This window comes from Nerophis ophidion, linkage group LG29 (genome assembly GCF_033978795.1).
Source record: "Nerophis ophidion isolate RoL-2023_Sa linkage group LG29, RoL_Noph_v1.0, whole genome shotgun sequence".
NCBI lineage: Eukaryota > Metazoa > Chordata > Actinopteri > Syngnathiformes > Syngnathidae > Nerophis > Nerophis ophidion.
The window spans coordinates 19916300-19939097 of NC_084639.1; the positions used below are offsets into that span (position 1 = coordinate 19916300).

Consider the following 22798-nt stretch of genomic DNA (forward strand, 5'->3'; position numbering starts at 1 on the left):
AATTTCGACCCATTTATATTTACTTCAAGAAAAAGGCTAAACGGTTGTTGTGTTATCTAACAATTACTAAGGGGTATTAGAACACATCTCTTAAATAAATGTGTTTTATTTATTTTTTCATCTTAAGAATTTTAACTACAGTAACATCTATGGTGTTACGGGTCAATTTCGACCCATTTATATTTACTTCAAGAAAAAGGCTAAAAAGTATTTTTTTCAGCCACAGAAATCCAACATCAAACAAACAAGCAAATGAAACCAAGAGAAATAGATTACTAGTTCCAAAACTAATAAAAAAACAAAATCAGAGTGGCAAAAAGTGACACTTTTAGTGTCCGTCTTTTGTTTGTTTTTGTACAGGATAACAAGGTCAAAGGAGAATCCACTAAAGCTCACATGATTGGGAGAGGAGCTGGCTGTCAGTGTGTTCAGTTTTGGCTCTCATCATCGCTTTATCATCTTATTTTTATAACCGGGTCGAAACCGACCCTAACAACACCAAGGGCATAATTTCTACCAGAGCATTTTATAATTTAGTGAAAAAAATTAAAATGTTTTATTTTGTTGACAAAAGAGGTTCCTGACAAAGTCAAAAAAGCTTTGATGCAAAAAAAATAAATGTATGTGGTGTTTTTATGCATTTAAAAACTAAAACGGGCCATAACACAAGACGAAGGTTAAATACCCTGGCAGTGGCAATAAGTTTGTATTTACATTTTTTGAGTTGATTTTCATCAAATATGCTATTTAACTGCTACTGTTTAACAAGGACTGATTTAAATTGTGTTTGCACAACAAATGTTTTGGCGCTTTTGTTTCATGTGGGAGAATATTCCAATAAAGGTGGACTACACACTACTTTTGAATTCATTATTGGGCTTTGCGTATACAATGCAGTTAATCGTGATTAATCGGAGAAATAGTGCGGTTAACCTCGATTAAAATTTTTAATCGTTGCCCAGCCCTAATATATATATATATATATCTGATAGTTTATATATCAATGATGAAATATTAACATTGCAACACATGCCGATACGGCCGCTTTAGTTGACTAAATTACAATTTTAAATTTCCCGCGGAGTTTCCTGTTGAAAACGTTGCGGAATGATGACGTCACGGACTGTAGAGGACATATTAGCCCAGCACCATTTGCGGCTAAAAGTCGTCTCTTTTCGTCGCGCAATTCCACAGTATTCTGGACATCTGTGTTGCTGAATCTTTCGCAATTTGTCCAATTAATAATGGAGACGTCAAAGAAGAAAGATGTAGTTGGGAAGCTTTAGCTTTTAGCCACACCAACACACGGTGTTTCCTTGTTTAATATTCCCGGAGGTGAAAATTTACTATGGCGAACATGGATCCGTATCCACTTGTCAACCGGCAGGTTTCGTGGGGAAAATCGTGGTAAAAAGTCGCCTCTTACCGGAGATCAGCTGAGCTTGCGCCGTCCATGCTGCTGCCGGTGACTTCCCTCAGAGACTGGCGTCAACACACCAACACCTCCGACTATCAGGTACTATTTAATCTCACTATAACACTAGCAACACAATAGAAAGATAAGAGATTTCCCGGAATGATCCTAGTAAATATGTCTAAAAACATCTAAATCCGCCAGTTATTTTTTTAACTTAATTTTTTTTTTTTTTCTAGTCCTTCGCTATCAATATCATCATCCACAAATATTTCATCCTTGCTAAAAATTAATGGGGAAATTGTCGTTTTCTCGCTCCGAATAGCTCTTTTTGTTGGAGGCCCCCTCACACTTGTGATGTCATCGTCTGCTACTTCCGGTACAGGCAAGGCTTTTTTATTAGCGACCAAAAGTTGCAAACTTTATCGCAGATGTTCTCTACTAAATCCTTTCAGCAAAACTATGGCAATATGGCGAAATGATCAAATATGACACATAGTGAAGTGAATTATATTTATATAGCGCTTTTCTCAAGTGACTCAAAGCGCTTCACATAGCGACACCCAATACTTAAGTTACATTTAAACCAGCGTGGGTGGCACTGGGAGCAGGTGGGTAAAGTGCCTTGCCCAAGGACACGACGGCAATGACTAGGATGGCGGAAGCGGGAATCAAACCTGCCACCCTCAGGTTGCTGGCAGGGCCACTCTACCAACCGAGCTATGCCGCCCCAAATATGCGCCATACTGTGAACCCACACCAAACACATTTCGGGAGAACATCCGCACCGTAACACATCATAAACACAACAGAACGAAATGCCGACAGAATCCCTTGCAGCACTAGCTCTTTTTTTTTCCCATAACTTTGGTCGATTTATTTTGGAAAATCTTGTTGCATTGTTTAATCACAACAACATTAGGCTTAATAATGTGTTAACGACTGTACATATTGGTATCGGTTGATATCGGAATCGTAATTAAGAGTTGGAAAATATCGGAATATCGGCAAAAAAGCTATTGTCGGACATATAATGGACCTGCTATCCCCGTTTGAATAAAAACATCTCATTTCAGTAGGTGACTGTCTTTGTGGACGTTTTGCCGTGTTTGGATTGGGTCATATAGGTAAATGCCGTGCCGTGCACACTCAAATTTATGGACGTTTTTCCTCCAGATGGTGGCTAGTTTTCAGCGATCGAGCTGTCAAAAATGTCAAATGAAGCTGCGAGCCGGATTCCTTACTGGACTGGTGAGGTCTGGCGGGCCGTAGTTCGGGAGTTGACCCGCTTAGAGATCTGAGAAAGCTTTTCCTCAGTCAAGTAAGATGCTCACCTGCAAGCTTCCCCAGTCCGTGCCGTTGGCCAACATGAGCACACCTTCTTCCTGGAAGGTTCTGAAGCTCAGGGAGAGTCTGAAGTGCTGCTGATCCTCATCCATCCCGTGGAAGTACCTGAGGTAGGCCCGCTCTCGGAACCTCAGCGCTGACTCTGTAAAGGACATCACGCACCACGTTGAGGATGATACATGTCGGGAGAGGACAAATAATTTTAATCCAGGAATTCACATTGTAGGAATTTTAAATAATTTATTTGTGGAAAATAAGTATTTGGAGCTCTCACTGATGGAAGGAGGTTTTGGCTCAAAAATCTCACGATAAATGGCCCCATTCATTCTTTCCTTAACACGGATCAGTCGTCCTGTCTCCTTAGCAGGAAAACTGCCCCAAAGCATGATGTTTCCACCCCCATGCTTCACAGTAGGTATGGTGTTCTTGGGATGCAACTCAGTATTCTTCTTCCTCCAAACACCACGAGTTGAGTTTATACCAAAAAGTTCTATTTAGGTTTCATCTGACCACATGACATTCTCCCATGTGCTCTCTGGTAAACTTCAAACAGGCCTGGACATGTACTAGCTTAAGCAGGGGGACACATCTGGCACTGCAGGATTTGATTAGCTGTCGGGGAGTTGATTTTATACCAAAATGGATACATGGATGATACAGCAGAGGATTGGGAGAATGTCATGTTGTCAAGCTTTAGTCCAGGGGTCAACAAGGCGGTGCCGTAAGGACCAGATGAGTCGCCCGCTGGCCTGTTCTAAAAAATACCTCAAATAGCAGCACTTACCAGTGAGCTGCCTCTATTTTTTTTACATTTTATTTAATTACTAGCAAGCTTGTCTCGCTTTGCTCGACATTTTTAATTCTAAGAGAGACAAAACTCAAATAGAATTTGAAAATCCAAGAAAATATTTTAAAGACTTGTTTAAATGAATTCATTTATTTTCTTTACTTTGCTTCTTATAACTTTCAGAAAGACAATTTTAGAGAAAAAATACAACTTTAAAAATGATTTTAGGATTTTTAAACACATATACCTTTTACCTTTTAAATTCCTTCCTCTTATTTCCTGACAATTTAAATCAGTGTTCAAGTATTTTTATTTTATTTTATTGAAATAAATAATTTTTTATTTAATTCTTCATTTTAGCTTCTGTTTCTTCGACGTAGAATATTTGTGAAATATTTCTTCAAACTTATTCAGATTAAAATTTAAAAAATTATTCTGGCAAATCTGGAAAATCTGTAGAACCAAATTTAAATCTTATTTGAAAGTTTTTCGAATTTCTTCTAAAATTTTTGCTCTGGAAAATTTAGAAGAAATAATGATTTGTCTTAGTTAGAAATATAGCTTGGTCCAATTTGTTATATATTCTAACAAAGTGCGGATTGGATTTTAACTTATTTTAAACATGTCATCTAAAATATATATTTATTGTGAGAAATCATTAAGATGTTTAGTGTTTCCACAAAGATAAATATCATTAATTATTAATAATAACAGAGTTAAAGGTAAATTGAGCAAATTGGTTATTTCTGGCAATTTATTTAAGTGTGTATCAAACTGGTAGCCCTTGGCATTAATCAGTACCCAAGAAGTAGTTTTAAAAAGGTTGCTGACTCCTGCTTTAGTCAGTTTTAGTGGTGGAGAAACAAGACTAGTCCTGAAGTTGCTTACATTCATTTTTTTTTTTTTTTATACGTTAATTATGTTTTGGTTTATTTTTTTATTGTAGTTTTTTGATTAATCTTTTTTTTTCATATTCATTTCAATTTCTATTGTATTATTAGTTTTTATTAATTTCATATACCGTATTTCCTTGAATTGCCGCCGGGCATATAGTATGTGCCTGCCTAGAATTAAACTCGTTTCGCAAAATATACTTTTCATTAGCGCATGTCTAGAATTTCCCCCGGGTCAAACTCGTCACGTCATGAGTCATCATTCTCAAAATGGAGGAGGCCGATTTCAATCATTTGAAATCGCATAAAGGGAAGAAGATTAAGAGCTATTCAGTAGGATTTAATGTCCAAGCTATTGAATATGCTAAAACGGAAAGTAAGCAGCTATGTTTTATTAATGTACCGTAGCTGCGTGTGTCAAATATGAGTCATTAAATGACTCCCGCCTCCTGGTGGTAGAGGGCGCCAGTGATCCTTCTTGTGACAACTCGGCTGCAGAAGAAGTGACAACAAGCAGCGATCATTTATTTTTTTCCTCTCGCTTGCACTTTTGACATGGGGGATAATATATCTGAAATAAAACAGTTTTCCAAACTGGACTTTCAATCGAAGCAGGAGGTAAAAAGTAAGATCTTAATCTAGACGGAGAGACTTTTAAAACTGAAGAAAGATAAGGAAGACTTCTATCAACAAGTTATCGATGCTTTTGATCAGCATGGACTTCATTTATAAGTAAAGGTAAGACCATAATAACGTTGTTTTTATTAAATGTGCTTTTCATGATGGTATCCTTACATCACACTCAAATTTATAAGCGCAGGCCTAAATTTACCGCATGCCTTTGGGAAGCGGCGGAGTGAGAAGAGGTTTTAAAATAATTAGCGCATGCTTGCCTTTACCGCAGGGGTCAGCAACCTTTTTGAAAGCAAGAACTAGTTCTTGGGTACTGATTATTGTAAAGGGCTACCAGTTTGATACACACTTAAATAAATTGCCAGAAATAGCCAATTTGCTCAATTTACCTTTAATAAATAAATCTATATATATAAAAAAAAGGGGTATTTCTGTCTGTCATTTTGTCGTACATTTTAGGGAAGGTTTTTTGTAGAGAATAAATGATGAAAAAAACACTTAATAGAACGGTTTAAAAGAGGAGAAAACACGAAAAAAATTAAAATTTCAAACATAGTTTATCTTCCATTTCGAATCTTTAAAATTCAAAATTCAACCGAAAAAAAATGAAGAAAAAAACTAGCTAATTTGAATCTTTTTGAAAAAATTAAAAAAAGAATTTATGGAACATCATTAGTCATTTTTCCTGATTAAGATTAATTTTAAAATTTTGATGACATGTTTTAAATAGGTTAAAATCCAATCTGCACTTTGTTAGAATATATAACAAATTGGACCAAGCTATATTTCTAACAAAGACAAATCATTATTTCTTCTAGATTTTCCAGATTAAAAATGTTAAAAGAAATTCAAAAGACTTTGAAATGAGATTTAAATTTGATTCTACAGATTTTCTAGATTTGCCGGAATAATTTTTGGGAATTTTAATCATAAGTTTGAAGAAGCAAAAATGAAGAATTAAATTAAAATGTACTTATTATTATTTACAATAAAAAATAAAAAATACTTGAACATTGATTTGAATTATCAGGAAAAAAAGGAAGGAATTTAAAAGGTAAATAGATATATGTGTTTAAAAACCCTAAAATCAGTTTTAAAGTTGCATTTTTCTCTAAAATTGTCTTTCTGAAAGTTAGAAGAAGCAAAGTCAAAAAATTAATGAATTTATTCAAACAAGTGAAGACCCATCCATCCATCCATTTCCTACCGCTGGCGCCCATCTCAGCTACAATCGGGCGGAAGGCAGGGTACACCCTGGACAAAGTCGCCACCTCATCGCAGAACAAGTGAAGACCAAGTCTTTCAAATATTCTATTTTTGTTTCTCTTAGAATTAAAAATGTCCAGCTTGCTAGCATCCATTTAATCATTTTCTACCGCTTGTCCTTGCCCGGGGTCTAACCCCCCTCAAAGTTGAGTCCCCTTCTACATCCGCCTTAGGCGTGGTGTGGGTTCACAGTATGGCGCATATTTGGGGCGGTATATCTCGGTCGGTAGAGCGGCCGTGCCAGCGACTTGAGGGTTGCAGGTTCGATTCCCGCTTCCGCCATCCTAGTCACTGCCGTCGTGTCCTTGGGCAAGGCACTTTACCCACCTGCTCCCAGTGCCACCCACACTGCTTAGATATTGGGTTTCACTATGTAAAGCGCTTTGAGTCACTAGAGAAAAGCGCTATATAAATATATATCACTTCACCTTTTCTATAGTCCGGGAAACCACTTTTTGTTCCATCACATCTCAAAGAGGAGAACAGAAAATGTCAGGATGAAGATAAGGTAATGAAGAAAAAAAAAACACAAAATAATTTTGATCTAATTGGATTTTAGAAATAAAAGAAGGTTCCGGAGGTCCGGACTTCATCTGCCGGTTAAATGAAAGCCGGCCGCTTCTTATCAGCAGGTTCCAGTCCTCCTGAGACCAAACACATTCCAGTCCAAAGAAATTCCCCAAACAAGCGGAAAAATGACTCAGTTCTGCTAATCGTCGCAGGAACGCCCACGCAAAATCGGCGGGAGAATCATGCGGTGCGGCCAAGAGCTTTCACGCCAACGTCCGCTCGTCAGGTAGGAGGACGCGGCTCTGCTGGTCGCCGAATAAAAAAACAGCAGAGTGGAATAAAAAGGACGTAAACGTCGTCTCGTCTCCGAGTTTGTGTCTTCAGTCTTTGCGACATTATTTAAACCTTTTTTGGCCTTTATTCTACTTATTTTGGGACTATAACAGCATAAAAATGTTTAAATCAACGCACAAGCAGATGAGTCGCCCGCTGGCCTGTTCTAAAAATAGCTCAAATAGCAGCACTTACCAGTGAGCTGCATCAATTTTTTAAATTGTGTTTATTTACGAGCAAGCTGGTCTCGCTTTAATCAACATTTTTAATTCTAAGAGAGACAAAACTCAAATAGAATTTGAAAATCCAAGAAAATATTTTAAAGAATTGCTCTTTACTTGTTTAAATACATTTATTCATTTTTTACTTTGCTTCTTATAACTTTCAGTAGGACAAATTTAGAGAAACAATACAACCTTAAATTTTTTTTTAAGGATTTTTAAACAAATATACATTTTTACCTTTTAAATTCCTTCCTCTTATTTCCTGACATTTTAAATCAATGTTCAAGTACATTTAGTTTTTTTATTGTAAAGAATAATAAATACATTTTAATTTAATTCTTCATTTTAGCTTCTCTGCGATGAGGTGGCGACTTGTCCAGGCTGTACCCCGCCTTCCGCCCGATTGTAGCTTAGATAGGCGCAAGCACCCCCCGCGACCCCAAAAGGGAATAAGCGGTAGCAAATGGATGGATTTTAGCCTCTGTTTTTTAGACGAAGAATATTTGTGTAATATTTCTTCAAAATTATGATTAAAATAAAAAAATATATATTTTGGCAAATCTAGAAAATCTGTAGAATCATATTTAAATCTTATTTTAAAGTATTTTGAATTCCTTTAAAAATGTTTGTTCTGGAATATCTAGAAGAAATAATGATTTGTCTTAGAGAGACAAATTCTAAGAGAGACAAAACTCAAATAGAATTTAAAAATCCAAGAAAATATTTTAAAGACTTGCTCTTAACTTGTTCAAATAAATGTATTTATTTTTTACTTTGCTTCTTATAACTTTCAGAAAGACAATTTTAAAGAAAAAATATAACCTTAAAAATGATTTTTAAACACCTTTTAAATTCCTTCCTCTTCTTTCCGGACAATTTAAATCAATGTTCAAGTATTCTTTATTTTCTTTTATTGTAAAGAATAATCAATAAATTTTAATTTAATTCTTCATTTTAGCTGCTGTTTTTTTGGATGAAGAATATTTGTGAAATATTTCTTCAAAATTATTTAAAAAAAATATTCTGGCAAATCTAGAAAATCTGTACAATTTTTTAGAAAAAAAATATACCCTTAAAAATGATTTTTAAACACCTTTAAATTCCTTCCTCTTATTTCCTGACAATTTTAATCAATGTTCAAGTATTTTGTTTTTATTGTAAAGAATAATAAATACATTTTAATTTAATTCTTCATTTTAGCTCCTGTTTTTGAGACGAAGAATATTTGTGTAATATTTCTTCAAAATTATGATTAAAAAAAAAAAAATTCTGGCAAATCTTGAAAATCTGTAGAATCATATTTAAATCCTATTTTAAAGTATTTTGAATTTATTTTAAAATGTTTGTTCTGGAATATCTAGAAGAAATAATGATTTGTCTTTGTTAGAAATATAGCTTGGTCCAATGTGTTATATATTCTAACAAAGTGCAGATTGGATTTTAACCTATTTAAAATATGTCATCAAAATTCTAAAATTAATCAGGAAAAATGACTAATGATGTTCCATAAATTCCTTTTTTAAATTTTTTTTCAAAAATATTCGAATTAGCTAGTTTTTCTCTTCTTTTTTTTTCGGTTGAATTTTGAAATTTAAAGAGTTAAAATTGAAGATAAACTATGTTTCAAAATTAAATTTTCATTTTTCCCTATTTTCTCCTCTTTTAAACCGTTCAATTAAGTGTTTTTTTCATCATTTATTCTCTACAAAAAACCTTCCGAAAAAGGAAAAAAAATGTTATAAAATTTTAATTAAAATTATAATTAAAAAAATAAAATAAAAAACTAATAATATATATATATATATATATATATATATATATATATATACACATATATATATATATATATATATAGGTGTGGGAAAAATCACAAGACTACTTCATCTCTACAGAACTGTTTCATGAGGGGTTCCCTCAATCATCAGGAGATATATATATATATCAAAATTCTAAAATTAATCAGGAAAAATGACTAAAAATGTTCCATAAATTCCTTTTTTAAATTTTTTCAAAAAGATTCGAATTAGCATATTTTTCTTTTGAATTTGGAATTTTAAAGAGTCGAAATTGAAGATAAACTTTTTCATTTTTTTCCGGGTTTTATTCTCTTTTAAACCATTCAATTAGGTGTTTTTTCATCATTTATTCTCTGCAAAAACCTTCCAAAAAAGGAAAAAAAATGTTATAAAATTTTTATTAAAATTATAATCTTAAAAAAGAAAATAAAAAACAAATAATAAAATATATATAAATATATATATATATATATATATATATATATATATATATTTAGGTTTGGGAAAATCACAAAACTACTTCATCTCTACAGAACTGTTTCATGAGGGGTTCCCTCAATCATCAGGAGATATATATATATCAACATTCTAAAATCAGGAGAAATTACTAAAAATGTTTCATAATTTTTATTTTTTTATTTTTTTAAAAAGATTCGAATTAGCATATCTTTTCGTTTGAATTTTGAGTTTTAAAGAGTCGAAATTGAAGATAAACTATGTTTCTTTTTTTTTTCGTGTTTTATTCTCTTTTAAACTATTCAATTAAGTGTTTTTTTCCATCATTTATTCTCTACAAAAAACCTTCCGAAAAAAGGAAAAAAAAATGTTATAAAATTTCGATTAAAATTATAATTTTAAAAAATAAAATAAAAAACAAATAATAAAATATATATATATATATATATATATATATATATATATATATAAATTACTAAAAATGATGAGGTGGCGACTTGTCCAGGGTGTACCCCGCCTTCCGCCCGATTGTAGCTGAGATAGGCGCCAGCACCCCCCGCGACCCCGAAAGGGAATAAGCGGTAGAAAATGGATGGATGGATGTTTCATAATTTTTTTTTTTTAATTTTTTCAAAAAGATTCGAATTAGCATATTTTTCGTTTGAATTTTGAATTTTAAAGAGTCGAAATTGAAGATAAACTATGTTTCATTTTGTTTTCGTGTTTTATTCTCTTTTAAACCGTTCAATTAAGTGTTTTTTTCATCATTTATTCTTTACAAAAAACCTTCCGTAAAAGGGAAAAAAAAATTTACGACGGAATGACAGACAGAAATACCCATTTTTTATATAAATATATAGATTTATTTATTAAAGGTAAATTGAGCAATTTGGCTATTTCTGGCAATGTATTTAAGTGTGTATCAAACTGGTAGCCCTTGGCATTAATCAGTAGCTCTTGGTTTCAAAAAGGTTGCTGACCCCTGCTCTAAATGAACCAACATCTTAAAAATCGTGGCATTTTCCACCAGATGAGACCACATATCTGAGTATCGTGGCCACTGATTGGCTCAGCATTACTATAGTGGGTCTGGGTGAATTCCTGTGAGAATCCTGCGTCTGACTGAAGCTTTAAAGCAATGGTGCTCGATTATTGTTTGTTACTGCCCCCCATGGGAAGTTTTAAACATTATCATTTGTGGATAAAATTGTTAAAAGTACACCTCTGCATAACTTAGTGTCTTTATTGAAATTAAGACAAAGAAAAATACCGTATTTCCTTTCATTTCCGCCGGGGCGCTAATTATTTTAAAACCTTTTCTCACCGGCGCTTCCCAAAGGCATGCGGTAAATTTAGGCCTGCGCTTAGAAATTTGAGTGTGATGTAAGTGAAAAGTACATTTAATAAAAAACAACGTTATTATGGTCTCACCTTTACTTATAAATGAAGTCCATGCACAGTTCCTTCTGCTCAAAAACATCGGTAACTTGTTTATAGAAGTCTTCCTTATCTTTCTTCAGTTTTAAAAGTCTAGATCTTACTTTTTACCTCCTGCTTCGATTGAAAGTCCAGTTTAGAAAACGGTTTTATTTTAGATATGTTATCCCCCATGTCAAAAGTGCAAGCGAGAGGAAAAAAATAACGATCGCCGCTTGTTGTCACGTCTTCTGCAGCCGAGTTGTCATTAGCGCCCTCTACCACCAGGAGGCGGGAGTCATTTAATGATTCATATTTGACACACGCGGCTACGGTATATTAATAAAACATAGTTGCTTACTATTTTTTTTTAGCATATTCAATAGCTTCCTACTGAATAGCTCCTAATCTTCTTCCCTTTATGCGATTTCAAATGATTGAAATCAGCCTCCTCCATTTTGTAAATGATGACTCGTGACGTGACATGTTTGACCCTGTGGAAATTCTAGACATGCACTAATAAAAATAATATTTTGCAAAACGAGTTTAATTCTAGGCAGGCACGTACTATATACCCGGCGGCAGTTCAAGGAAATACGGTAGATCAATTTCTGACACGTAATAACTTTAACGTTGTTTTTAGTCCGTAACAGAACATATTGAGGACATTAGTTTGCCTGAAATTTAAAATAAATATTTAATTTTTGAACATTTGATAATGAAAAAAATAATTAAACTCATTAAATGAAAATGAATTCAAACTGATCTGCAACATTAACTCAGAAGCACTGTTATTTTTTTCCTGCACTTTGAACCCCGCGCCTTATAAAATGGTGCTACTAATTTACGTTTTTTTTTTTTTTCGTTAATGTTTAGTGTGGACTTGTTTTCATTCGGGACTTAAAAGGCGTGTTATTGTTTGTGCTAAGGCGCAATCTCCTGGACTGCAGGTATTGCGGATCGACTACGTACTTCCTGTTTGAAGGCCTTAAACCGGAGGTCAAACTTTCCATACCGTTTCTACTCCTATGGATTCTTAATTTATCGTTTGTAAGTTTTCCAATATAACTAAAACCATTCTTGCTTACTAAAGCGTCCCGTGTGTGATGTCTGCAGGAGTGTTTTAATACATATGTGTATGTTCTAACATAATGCTAGCATTAGCTAATATGCTAACACGTTTGCGAGTGTCTGCGTTAGTATTATTATCCATTTTCTACCGCTTATTCCCTTTGGAGTTGCAGGTGGCGCTGTTGCCTATCTCAGCTACACTCACGCCAAATTTCTTCCCCCCTACAAAAACCTTTGGCGTGACAGCCCCTCTAATGCCTGAAGGACCCCAATGAGGGTGGAAGGACCTTAAAGCCTCCCACACATCTGCCTGTTTTAAAAACATTATAATTGGCTGATTGTCATCGGTGAAAAATAACGGTGAGGAAAAAAATATTAGCATCCTAGCATGCTAGCCTTTTAAGCTATTTCGGGTTTGCTAATTTGCAGCTGTAACCCTTAGGAGTCATATAACTTGGTATTATCACGCCCTCATTGGGGTCCTTCAGGCATTAGAGGGGCTGTCACGCCAAATTTCTTCCCCCCTACAAAAACTTCCCCCCGGAAGACATTTGGCGTGACAGCCCCTCTAATGCCTGAAGGACCCCAATGAGGGTGGAAGGACCTTAAAGCCTCCCACACATCTGCCTGTTTTAAACGCCTTATAATTGGCTGATTTTCATTGGTGAAAAATAACGGTGAGGAAAAAAATATTAGCATCCTAGCATGCTAGCCTTTTAAGCTATTTCGGCTTTGCTAATTTTGCAGCTGTAACCATTAGGAGTCATGTAACTTGGTATTATCACGCCCACATTGGGGTCCTTCAGGCATTAGAGGGGCTGTCACGCCAAATTTCTTCCCCCCTACAAAAAACTTCCCCCCGGAAGACATTTGGCGTGACAGCCCCTCTAATGCCCGAAGGACCCCAATGAGGGTCGAAGGACCTTAAAGCAGCCCACACATCTGCCTGTTTTAAAAACATTATAATTGGTTGATTTTCATCGGTGAAAAATAACGGTGAGGAAAAAAATATTAGCATCCTAGCATGCTAGCCTTTCAAGCTATTTTGGGTTTGCTAATTTTGCAGCTGTAACCCTTAAGAGTCATGTAACTTGGTATTATCACACCCTCATTGGGGTCCTTCAGGCATTAGAGGGGCTGTCACGCCAAATTTCTTCCCCCCTACAAAAACCTTCCCCCCGGAAGACATTTGGCGTGACAGCCCCTCTAATGCCTGAAGGACCCCAATGAGGGTGGAAGGACCTTAAAGCCTCCCACACATCTGCCTGTTTTAAACGCCTTATAATTGGCTGATTTTCATTGTTGAAAAATAATGGTGAGGAAAAAATATTAGCATCCTAGCATGCTAGCCTCTCAAGCTATTTTGGTTTTGCTAATTTTGCAGCTGTAACCATTAGGAGTTATATAACTTGGTATTATCACGCCCTCATTGGGGTCTTTCAGGCATTAGAGGGGCTGTCACGCCAAATGTCTTCCGTGGGCGAAGGTTTTTGTTGGGGGGAAGAAATTTGGGGGACAAGTCACCACCTCATCGCAGGGCCAACACAGATATTGACTTAATTTTGGCAATATTTCACAAATAAATTCACCGTGGAGTTACTGAGTCTGGTTAGCTGACTTCTGTTTTGTCTGATAAGCCGTTTTACTGCCCTGTTTGACTTATCGGGTCTTTAAATCGAAGCAAAAACCAATCCAGACCGGCTTACCATTACAGGGGCAGACGCTCTCCCAGCTGTGCCTCGGCGTGATGTAGGCCACCCTGGCGGTGCCGAATTGGGTCACGGCGTCTCCCGCCAGGTGTACGGCGTTCCTGCAGCCCCGCGGCGGACACCCGCTGCCCAGACAGCCGTTGTGGCTCACCTTCAGAACGCTCAGGCCCAGAGAGTCTTCGATGTCCGACAGGATCCCTGAGCCGGGTCACATGACACATTGAAAAGTTTCTGGTCAGTTCATTTCTGGAGTCGGCGAGGATCACCTGCGAGTTTGTTGGTCGGGAGAGGCCGGGTGAGTCCACTCTGAGGCCTCCGGATGAGCAGAACCTCCAGAACCTGGGTGTGAGGAAGCACCTGCAGGCTGGCCAGGTGAAGATCTTGCCTGACCAAACCCAGACCTAGACCCAGGCTGCGCTGAAGACCCCTCCAGTAATCGCCCAGAAACACCTCCGGGGAGACGTCGGCCAGCTGCAGGGTCAAACCCGAGTCCAGCGCCCTCTGAGTGGCCGCCCACACGTGGACTTTGACCCCGGTCCAGACGCTGAACCTGCCGTCCGTCACGCTGACGTTGAACGAGTAGGAACCCTCCGGCAGGTCTTCTTCCACCCAGATTTTACCCTCCAGGGGGTCTATGGAGAAGCGCGGTCCGGCCGGGTCCTGGGAGACCAGCCCGTAGGCCAGGGTATCCTGCGGGTCCTGGTCCGAGGCGTGGAGCCGGCCCATCAGCCGGTGAGGAAAGACCTCCCCGGCGGTGGTGATGAATACCTCCAGGGGGAGGACGGCGGGGGGGTACTTGCTCCGCTCGCTGACCTTGATGGCGACCACGCAGATGGACGAGAGCGGGGGGTGACCGCTGTCCGTCACCTGGAACACAGAGCCGGCTTTCTTTCAGTCCTCAACACACAATTCGGGTTTTCTCACACTCACTCCGTAAAACTCAATTTTGGGCCTTGGAATTTTCTCAACTGGAGTTTTTATCTTTTTTTTTTTTTTTTTTTTACATCAAATTATGTTGACTATTTTTCAGAAAAACATTCCGTGTAAAAGAAATTCCGTGTGAAAAAACCAGAGTGTATAACAATTCAATGCAAAAAAATTCAGTGTGAAAAAACTTGAATGTATAAAATTTCACTGTAAAAAAAATTATGTGTAAATAGTTCAGTTTATAAAGATTCAGTGTAAGAAATTTGAGTCTATAAAAATTCAGTGCATAAAAATTATGTGTAAAAAAAAATAATGTGTAAAAAATGTGGGTGTAACTAAACTCAGTGTATAAAAATTCAGTGCAAAAAAAAATTCAGTGTGAAAAAAATTCTGTGTGAAAAAACTTGAGTACATAAAATTTAGTGTTACTAAAATCGGGGTATAAAATATCACTGTAAAAAAAATTCTGTGCGAAAAAACTTGTGTAAAAATTCAGTGAAAAAAAAAAAAATTCAGTGTGAAAAAAATTCCGTGTGAAAAAACTTGAGTGCATAAAAATTCAGTGCAAAAAAAAATATCACTGTAAAAAAATTTCCTTGTGAAAAAACCTGAGTGTAAAAAAGCAGTGCAAAAAAATTCAGTGTGAAAAAACTTGAGCGCATAAAAATTCAGTTTTACTAAAGTCGGGGTATAAAATATCACTGTAAAAAAATACCTAGTGAAAAAACCCGATTGTATAAAAATTCAGTGCAAAAAAAAAAAAAATTCAGTGTGAAAAAACCTGAGTGTATAAAAATTCAGTGCCCAAAAAATTCAGTGTGAAAAAACCTGAGTGCATAAAAATTCAGTGTTACTAAAGTCAGGGTATAAAATATCACTGTAAAAAAAATTCCGTGTGAAAAAACCCGATTGTATAAAAATTCAGTGCAAAAAAAAAATTCAGTGTGAAAAAACCTGAGTGTATAAAAATTCAGTGCCAAAAAAATTCAGTGTGAAAAATCCTGAGTGCATAAAAATTCAGTGTTACTAAAGTCGGGGTATAAACTATCACTGTAAAAAAAATTCCGTGTGAAAAAACCCAAGTGTATAAAAATTCAGTGAAAAAAAAAAATTCAGTGTGAAAAAACCTGAGTGTATAAAAATTCAGTGCAAAATAATTCAGTGTGAAAAAACTTGAGTGCAACTTAGTGTAACTAAATTCCGTGTATAAAAATTAAGTGTAAATAAATTCAGTCCATAGAAATTCAGTGTAAAAATGTCAGGTTATAAAAATTCAGCATAAAAAACTTAAGTGTTACTAAATTCAAGATATAAAAAAATAAGTGTAAACAAATACAGTGTATAAACATTTTCAGTGTGAAAAAACTTAAGTGTAGAAAGATTCAGTGTAAAGAAATTCTGTGTAAAGAACGCGTGTAAAAAAATTCAGTCTATAAAAATTCAATGTAAAAATTTCAGTTGATAAAAATTCAGCGTAAAAAACCCAAGTGTTACTAAACTCAAGATATAAAAAAATCAGTGTAAGTAAATCCAGTGTACAAAAATTAAGTGTAAAAAAAATCAGGGTATAGAAATTCAGTGTAAAAAAAATTTAGTGTGAAAAAACATCAGTGTACAAAAATTCAGTGTAAAAAAAATTTAGTGAGAAAAAACGTCACTGTGCAAAAATTCAGTGTAAAAAAAATTCAGTGTAAAAAACGCGAGCAACTGAATTCAGAGTAAAAAAAAAAAATCAGTCTGAAAAATTCAGTCGATAAAACGTCAGTGTACACAAATTCAGTGTAAAAAAAATTTAGTGTGAGAAAACGTCAGTGTACAAAAATTCAGTGTAAAAAACGCGAGTAACTGAATTCAGAGTTTAAAAAAAAAATCAGTTTGAAAAATTCAGTGTAAAAAAGGTCAGTGTAAATAAATCCAGTGTAAAAAAATGTCAGTCCATAAAAATTCAGTGTATAAAAAAATCAGTTTATGAATATTAAATGTAAACAATTTCTCTCTATAAAAAATCAGAGTAAACAAAAATAATTCTGTAAAAATTGAGTGTAAAAAAATTCAGTGTAAAAATGTGTGTGACTAAATTCCGTGTATAAAAAATAAGTGTAAATAAATTCAGTCCATAAAAATTCAGTGTAAAAATGTCAGTTTGTAAAAATTCAGTTTTCTGAAGTGATCCTGAGCCCATGTGGTGATATCCTTTAGAGATTGATTGAGTGTTACTAAATTCAATATATAAAAAAATAAGTGTAAACAAATTCAGTGTATAAACATTTTCAGTGTGAAAAAACTTAAGTGTATAAAGATTCAGTGTAAAGAAATTCTGTGTAAAAAAAACGCGTGTAACTAAATTCTGAGTAAACCAAGTCAGTGTATAAAAAAATCAGTCTTTAAAAATTCTGTGTAAAAAAACTCGAGTTTTACACAATTCAGTGTATAAAAAGTCAGTGTAAATAAATTCAGTGTAAAAAATGTCAGTCTATAAAAAATTCAGTTTTCAGAAGTGTTCCTGAGCCCATGTGGTGATATCCTTTAGAAATTTTTGTCGGTTTTTGATACAGTGCCGTCTGAGGGATCGAAGGTCACGGTCATTCAATGTTGGTTTCCTGCCATGCCGCTTACGTGGAGTGATTTCTCCAGAATCGTTGGCCAATCATAAAAGCAACCCCATAACGCTATAGCCAACATTCACCAGGAGATGGCGACAGACAACATAGATCACTCTATTACAGAACTTCCTCGTTCTTCTGCTTCGTCTCCTTGTGTGTGCAGTTTTTTGTTAAGGAACTGGAGGGGGGCGTGGCCTCCAGCTCCGGCTGAATTTCGGGAGATTTTCGGGGGGAAATTTTTTCCGGGAGGTTTGGTCCGGATGACACGATGTCGAATATTTCCAAAAACAATCTGAAATGTGGACTCGTCAGACAAGAGAACACTTTTCCACTTTGCATCAGTCCGTCTTAAATGATCTCGGGCCCAGAGAAGCCTGCGGCGTTTCTGGGTGTTGTTGATAAATGGCTTCCGCTTTGTGTAGTAGAGCTCTAACTTGCACTTACAAATGTAGCGACCAACTGTATTTCGTGACAGTGGTTTTCTGAATTGTTCCTGAGCCCATGTGGTGATATCCTTTAGAATTTTTTGTCGGTTTTTGATACAGTGCCGTCTGAGGGATCGAAGGTCACGGTCATTCAATGTTGGTTTCCGGCCATGCCGCTTACGTGGAGTGATTTCTCCAGAATCGTCGGCCAATCATAAAAGCAACCCCATAACGCTATAGCCAACATTCACCAGGAGATGGCGACAGACTCACTATTACAGAACTTCCTCGTTCTTCTGCTTCGTCTCCTTGTTGTGTGCAGTTTTTTCTTAAGGAACCGGAGGGGGGCGTGGCCTCCAGCTCCGGCTGAATTTCGGGAGAACATTTCTTCCGGGCTAAGTGGCGGGTGAGCGTGGGAAGGAAACCCGAAGCTGCCTTACCTGGATCTTAAGTTGGTGCTGAGCTGGGGTCTTCCTCCTGAGGGGGGCCGCCAGCGACAGAAGCCCCCCCTGGTCCACGTGGAAGCGGCGGTCCTCGTCGCCGCTGACGATGTGGAAGGAGAAGGGGGGTCCGTTCCTGGGCGTGTCCTTGTCCGTCACCACCAGCTGGAGGACGCCGCTACCCACCGACTCGTCCTCCTGCGGCACAAACACAACAGCAGGCGAATGATAGTCGGCGGGAAAAAGTAGCACACAAAATAAAGTCAAAGTTTTTCTAGCATTTGCAGGGACTGCAACTTCTCACAAGTCCACAAGTTTACTCCAAAAATAATGTTTTTCAAGTCTCTGTAAAAAAAAAAAACAGCAAAATTTAACCCTAAATTAGCTATATAAAAAGAAAAGCTAGCATGCTAATGTTAGCATGCTAAAATTGTTGCAAAATATATTGTTTGAAAAATTACAAAGTACCGTATTTTTCGGACTATAAGGCGCACTTGAAATCCTTTAATTTTCTCAAAAAAGTGGACGCCGCGCCTTATGGACGTATCAACTCTGGTTGTGCTTACCGACCTCGACGGGATGTCATTTGCTACATGGCCAATCAATCAACCAATCAATGTTTATTTATAGAGCCCTAAGTCGCAAGTGTCTCAAAGGGCTGCACAAACCACGACGACATCCTCGGTAGAGCCCACATAAGGGCAAGGAAAAACTCACCCGGGGGTGTAACGATAAGCGTGAGCAGTAGATGGCAGTCACACATACGAGACATGTGTGTACTGCAGTGTGACGTCTGTTCAATAAACGACGCTAGCTAGTACTCGTAAGCAAGCAACACCAAAACGTTGATGTTTCATCGAGAATATAGAACATTACACACTAAAAAACTTGTCAAAACGTTTTAGTACGACATTGGTAAGCAACAAAGTCGCAACGCTTGACGGATTGGGAGAGCGTTACGGCTACCATAGTCAGACGTACTGTGCTTCAACATACGGTATTTTTATAAAGTTTATCAATAAGGACTACAAAATTAGGACACATTACAACACAAAAACCTGGAAATACTGAAAGGGGAATGATAGTAGGCGGGAAAAAGTAGCACACAAACACATGTCAAAGTTTTTCTAGCATTTGCAGGGACTGCAACTTCTCACAAGTCCACAAGTTTACTCCAAAAATAATGTTTTTCAAGTCTCTGTAAAAAAAAAAACAGCAAGATTTAACCCTAAGTTAGCGATATAAAACGAAAAGCCAGCATGCTAATGTTAGCATGCTAAAATTGTTGCAAAATATATTGTTTGAAAAATTACTAAGTACCGTATTTTTCAGACTATAAGGCCCACTTTAAATCCTTTCATTTTCTCAAAAAGTGGACGTATTAACTCTGGTTGTGCTTACCGACCTCGACGGCATGTCATTTGCTACATGGTCAATCAATCAACCAATCAATGTTTATTTATATAGCCCTAAGTCGCAAGTGTCTCAAAGGGCTGCACAAACCACGACGACATACCCGGTAGAGCCCACATAAGGGCAAGGAAAAACTCACCCCAGTGGTGTAACGATAAGCGTGAGCAGTAGATGGCAGTCACACATTAGAGACACGTGTGGACTGCAGTGTGACGTCTGTTCAATAAATGACGCTAGCTAGTACCCGTAAGCAAGCAACACCAAAACTTTGATGTATCATTGAGAATATTACACACTAAAAAAACTTGTCAAAAAGTTTTAGTACGACATTGGTTAGCAACAAAGTGGCAACGCTTGACGGATTGTGAGAGCGTTACGGCTACCATAGTCAGACGTACTGTGCTTCAACATACGATATTTTTATAAAGTTTATCAATAAGGACTACAAAATTAGGACACATTACAACACAAAAACCTGGAAATACTGAAAGGGGAATGATAGTAGGCGTGAAAAAGTAGCAAACAAACAAATGTCAAAGTTTTTCTAGCATTTGCAGTGATTGCAACTTCTCTCAAGTCCACAGGTTTACTCCAAAAATAATGTTTTTCAAGTCTCTGTAAAAAAAAAACAGCAAGATTTTTCCCTAAATTAGCTATATAAAAAGAAAAGCTAGCATGCTAATGTTAGCATGCTAAAATTGTTGCAAAATATATTGTTTGAAAAATTACTAAGTACCGTATTTTTCGGACTATAAGGCGCACTTAAAATCCTTTCATTTTCTCAAAAAAGTGGACGCCGCGCCTTATGGACGTATCAACTCTGGTTGTGCTTACCGACCTCGACGGCATGTCATTTGCTACATGGCCAATCAATCAACCAATCAATGTTTATTTATAGAGCCCTAAGTCGCAAGTGTCTCAAAGGGCTGCACAAACCACGACGACATCCTCGGTAGAGCCCACATAAGGGCAAGGAAAAACTCACCCGGGGGTGTAACGATAAGCGTGAGCAGTAGATGGCAGTCACACATACGAGACATGTGTGTACTGCAGTGTGACGTCTGTTCAATAAACGACGCTAGCTAGTACCCGTAAGCAAGCAACACCAAAACGTTGATGTTTCATCGAGAATATAGAACATTACACACTAAAAAACTTGTCAAAACGTTTTAGTACGACATTGGTAAGCAACAAAGTCGCAACGCTTGACGGATTGGGAGAGCGTTACGGCTACCATAGTCAGACGTACTGTGCTTCAACATACGGTATTTTTATAAAGTTCATCAATAAGGACTACAAAATTAGGACACATTACAACACAAAAACCTGGAAATACTGAAAGGGGAATGATAGTAGGCGGGAAAAAGTAGCACACAAACACATGTCAAAGTTTTTCTAGCATTTGCAGGGACTGCAACTTCTCACAAGTCCACAAGTTTACTCCAAAAATAATGTTTTTCAAGTCTCTGTAAAAAAAAACAGCAAGATTTAACCCTAAGTTAGCGATATAAAACGAAAAGCCAGCATGCTAATGTTAGCATGCTAAAATTGTTGCAAAATATATTGTTTGAAAAATTACTAAGTACCGTATTTTTCAGACTATAAGGCCCACTTAAAATCCTTTAATTTTCTCAAAAAGTGGACGTATTAACTCTGGTTGTGCTTACCGACCTCGACGGCATGTTATTTGCTACATGGTCAATCAATCAACCAATCAATGTTTATTTATATAGCCCTTAGTCGCAAGTGTCTCAAAGGGCTGCACAAACCATGACGACATCCTCGGTAGAGCCCATATAAGGGCAAGGAAAAACTCACCCCAGTGGTGTAACGATAAGCGTGAGCAGTAGATGGCAGTCACACATACGAGACTAATGTGTACTGCAGTGTGACATCTGTTCAATAAACGACGCTAGCTAGTACCTGTAAGCAAGCAACACCCAAACTTGGATGTAACATTGAGAATGGAAAAAGTAGCACACCAACAAATGTCAAAGTTTATTAGCATTTGCAGTGATTGCAACTTCACATAAGTCCAAAAGTTTACTAAAAAATAACAATAGTTACGTTTCTTTTAATTGTTTTAACTCAGTGTAAAAAAAAAACACCATGATCTAACCTTAAAAATGCTAAAAACGAAAAGCTAGCATGCTAATGTTGCATGTGTCAAATACCAAAATATATTGTGTGAAAAATGTGTTAAAAATGCTAACGTTAGCATCATTAAGTAACGTATTTTTCGGACTATAAGTCGCACTTAAAATCTTTAAATTTTCTCTAAAAATTGGACGCTGCGCCTTATGGACGTATTAACTCTGGTTGTGCTTACCGACCTCGACGCCATGTTATTTTTGTACCCGCCGTAATGATAAGCGTGAGCAGTAGATGGCAATCACACATACGAGACACGTGTGGACTGCAGTGTGACGTCTGTTCAATAAATGACGCTAGCTAGTACCCGTAAGCAAGCAACACCAAAACTTGGATGTATCATTGAGAATGGAAAAAGTAGCAAAAAAACAAATGTCAAAGTTTTTTAGCATTTGCAGTGATTGCAACTTCTCATAAGTCCAAAAGTTTACTAAAAAATAACAAGTTACGTTTTTTTTTAAATAGTTTTAAGTCTGTGTAAAAAAACACCAAGATCTAACCTTACAAATGCTAAAAAGAAAAGCTAGCATGCTAATGTTAGCATGCTAAAATTGTTGCATTTCTGAAAAATGTGTTAAAAATGCAAACGTTAGCATCATTAAGTAACGTATTTTTCGGACTATAAGTCGCACTTAAAATCCTTTCATTTTCTCTAAAAAGTGGACGGTGCGCCTTATGGACGTATTAACTCTGGTTGTGCTTACCGACCTCGACGCCATTTTATTTTTGTACACGCCGTAATGATAAGTGTGACCAGTAGATGGCAGTCACACATACGAGACACGTGTGGACTGCAGTGTGACGTCTGTTCAATAAACGACGCTAGCTAGTACCCGTAAGCAAGCAATACCAAAACTTGGATGTATCATTGAGAATGGAAAAAGTAGCACACCAACAAATGTCAAAGTTTATTAGCATTTGCAGTGATTGCAACTTCACACAAGTCCAAAAGTTTACTAAAAAATAACAATAGTTAAAAAAAAA

At 36.6% G+C, this 22798-nt stretch overlaps 1 protein-coding gene across 1 annotated transcript in view; it reads right to left on the bottom strand.

Moving 5' to 3' along the window:
• Window positions 1–22798, bottom strand: part of fat2 (FAT atypical cadherin 2) — a 250515-nt gene that overhangs the window by 55853 nt on the left and 171864 nt on the right. The window contains 4 exon segments of the mRNA XM_061891855.1: window positions 2749–2903; window positions 13853–14053; window positions 14122–14722; window positions 18251–18448. Of these exon segments, the coding sequence (XP_061747839.1) occupies window positions 2749–2903; window positions 13853–14053; window positions 14122–14722; window positions 18251–18448 (1155 nt within the window).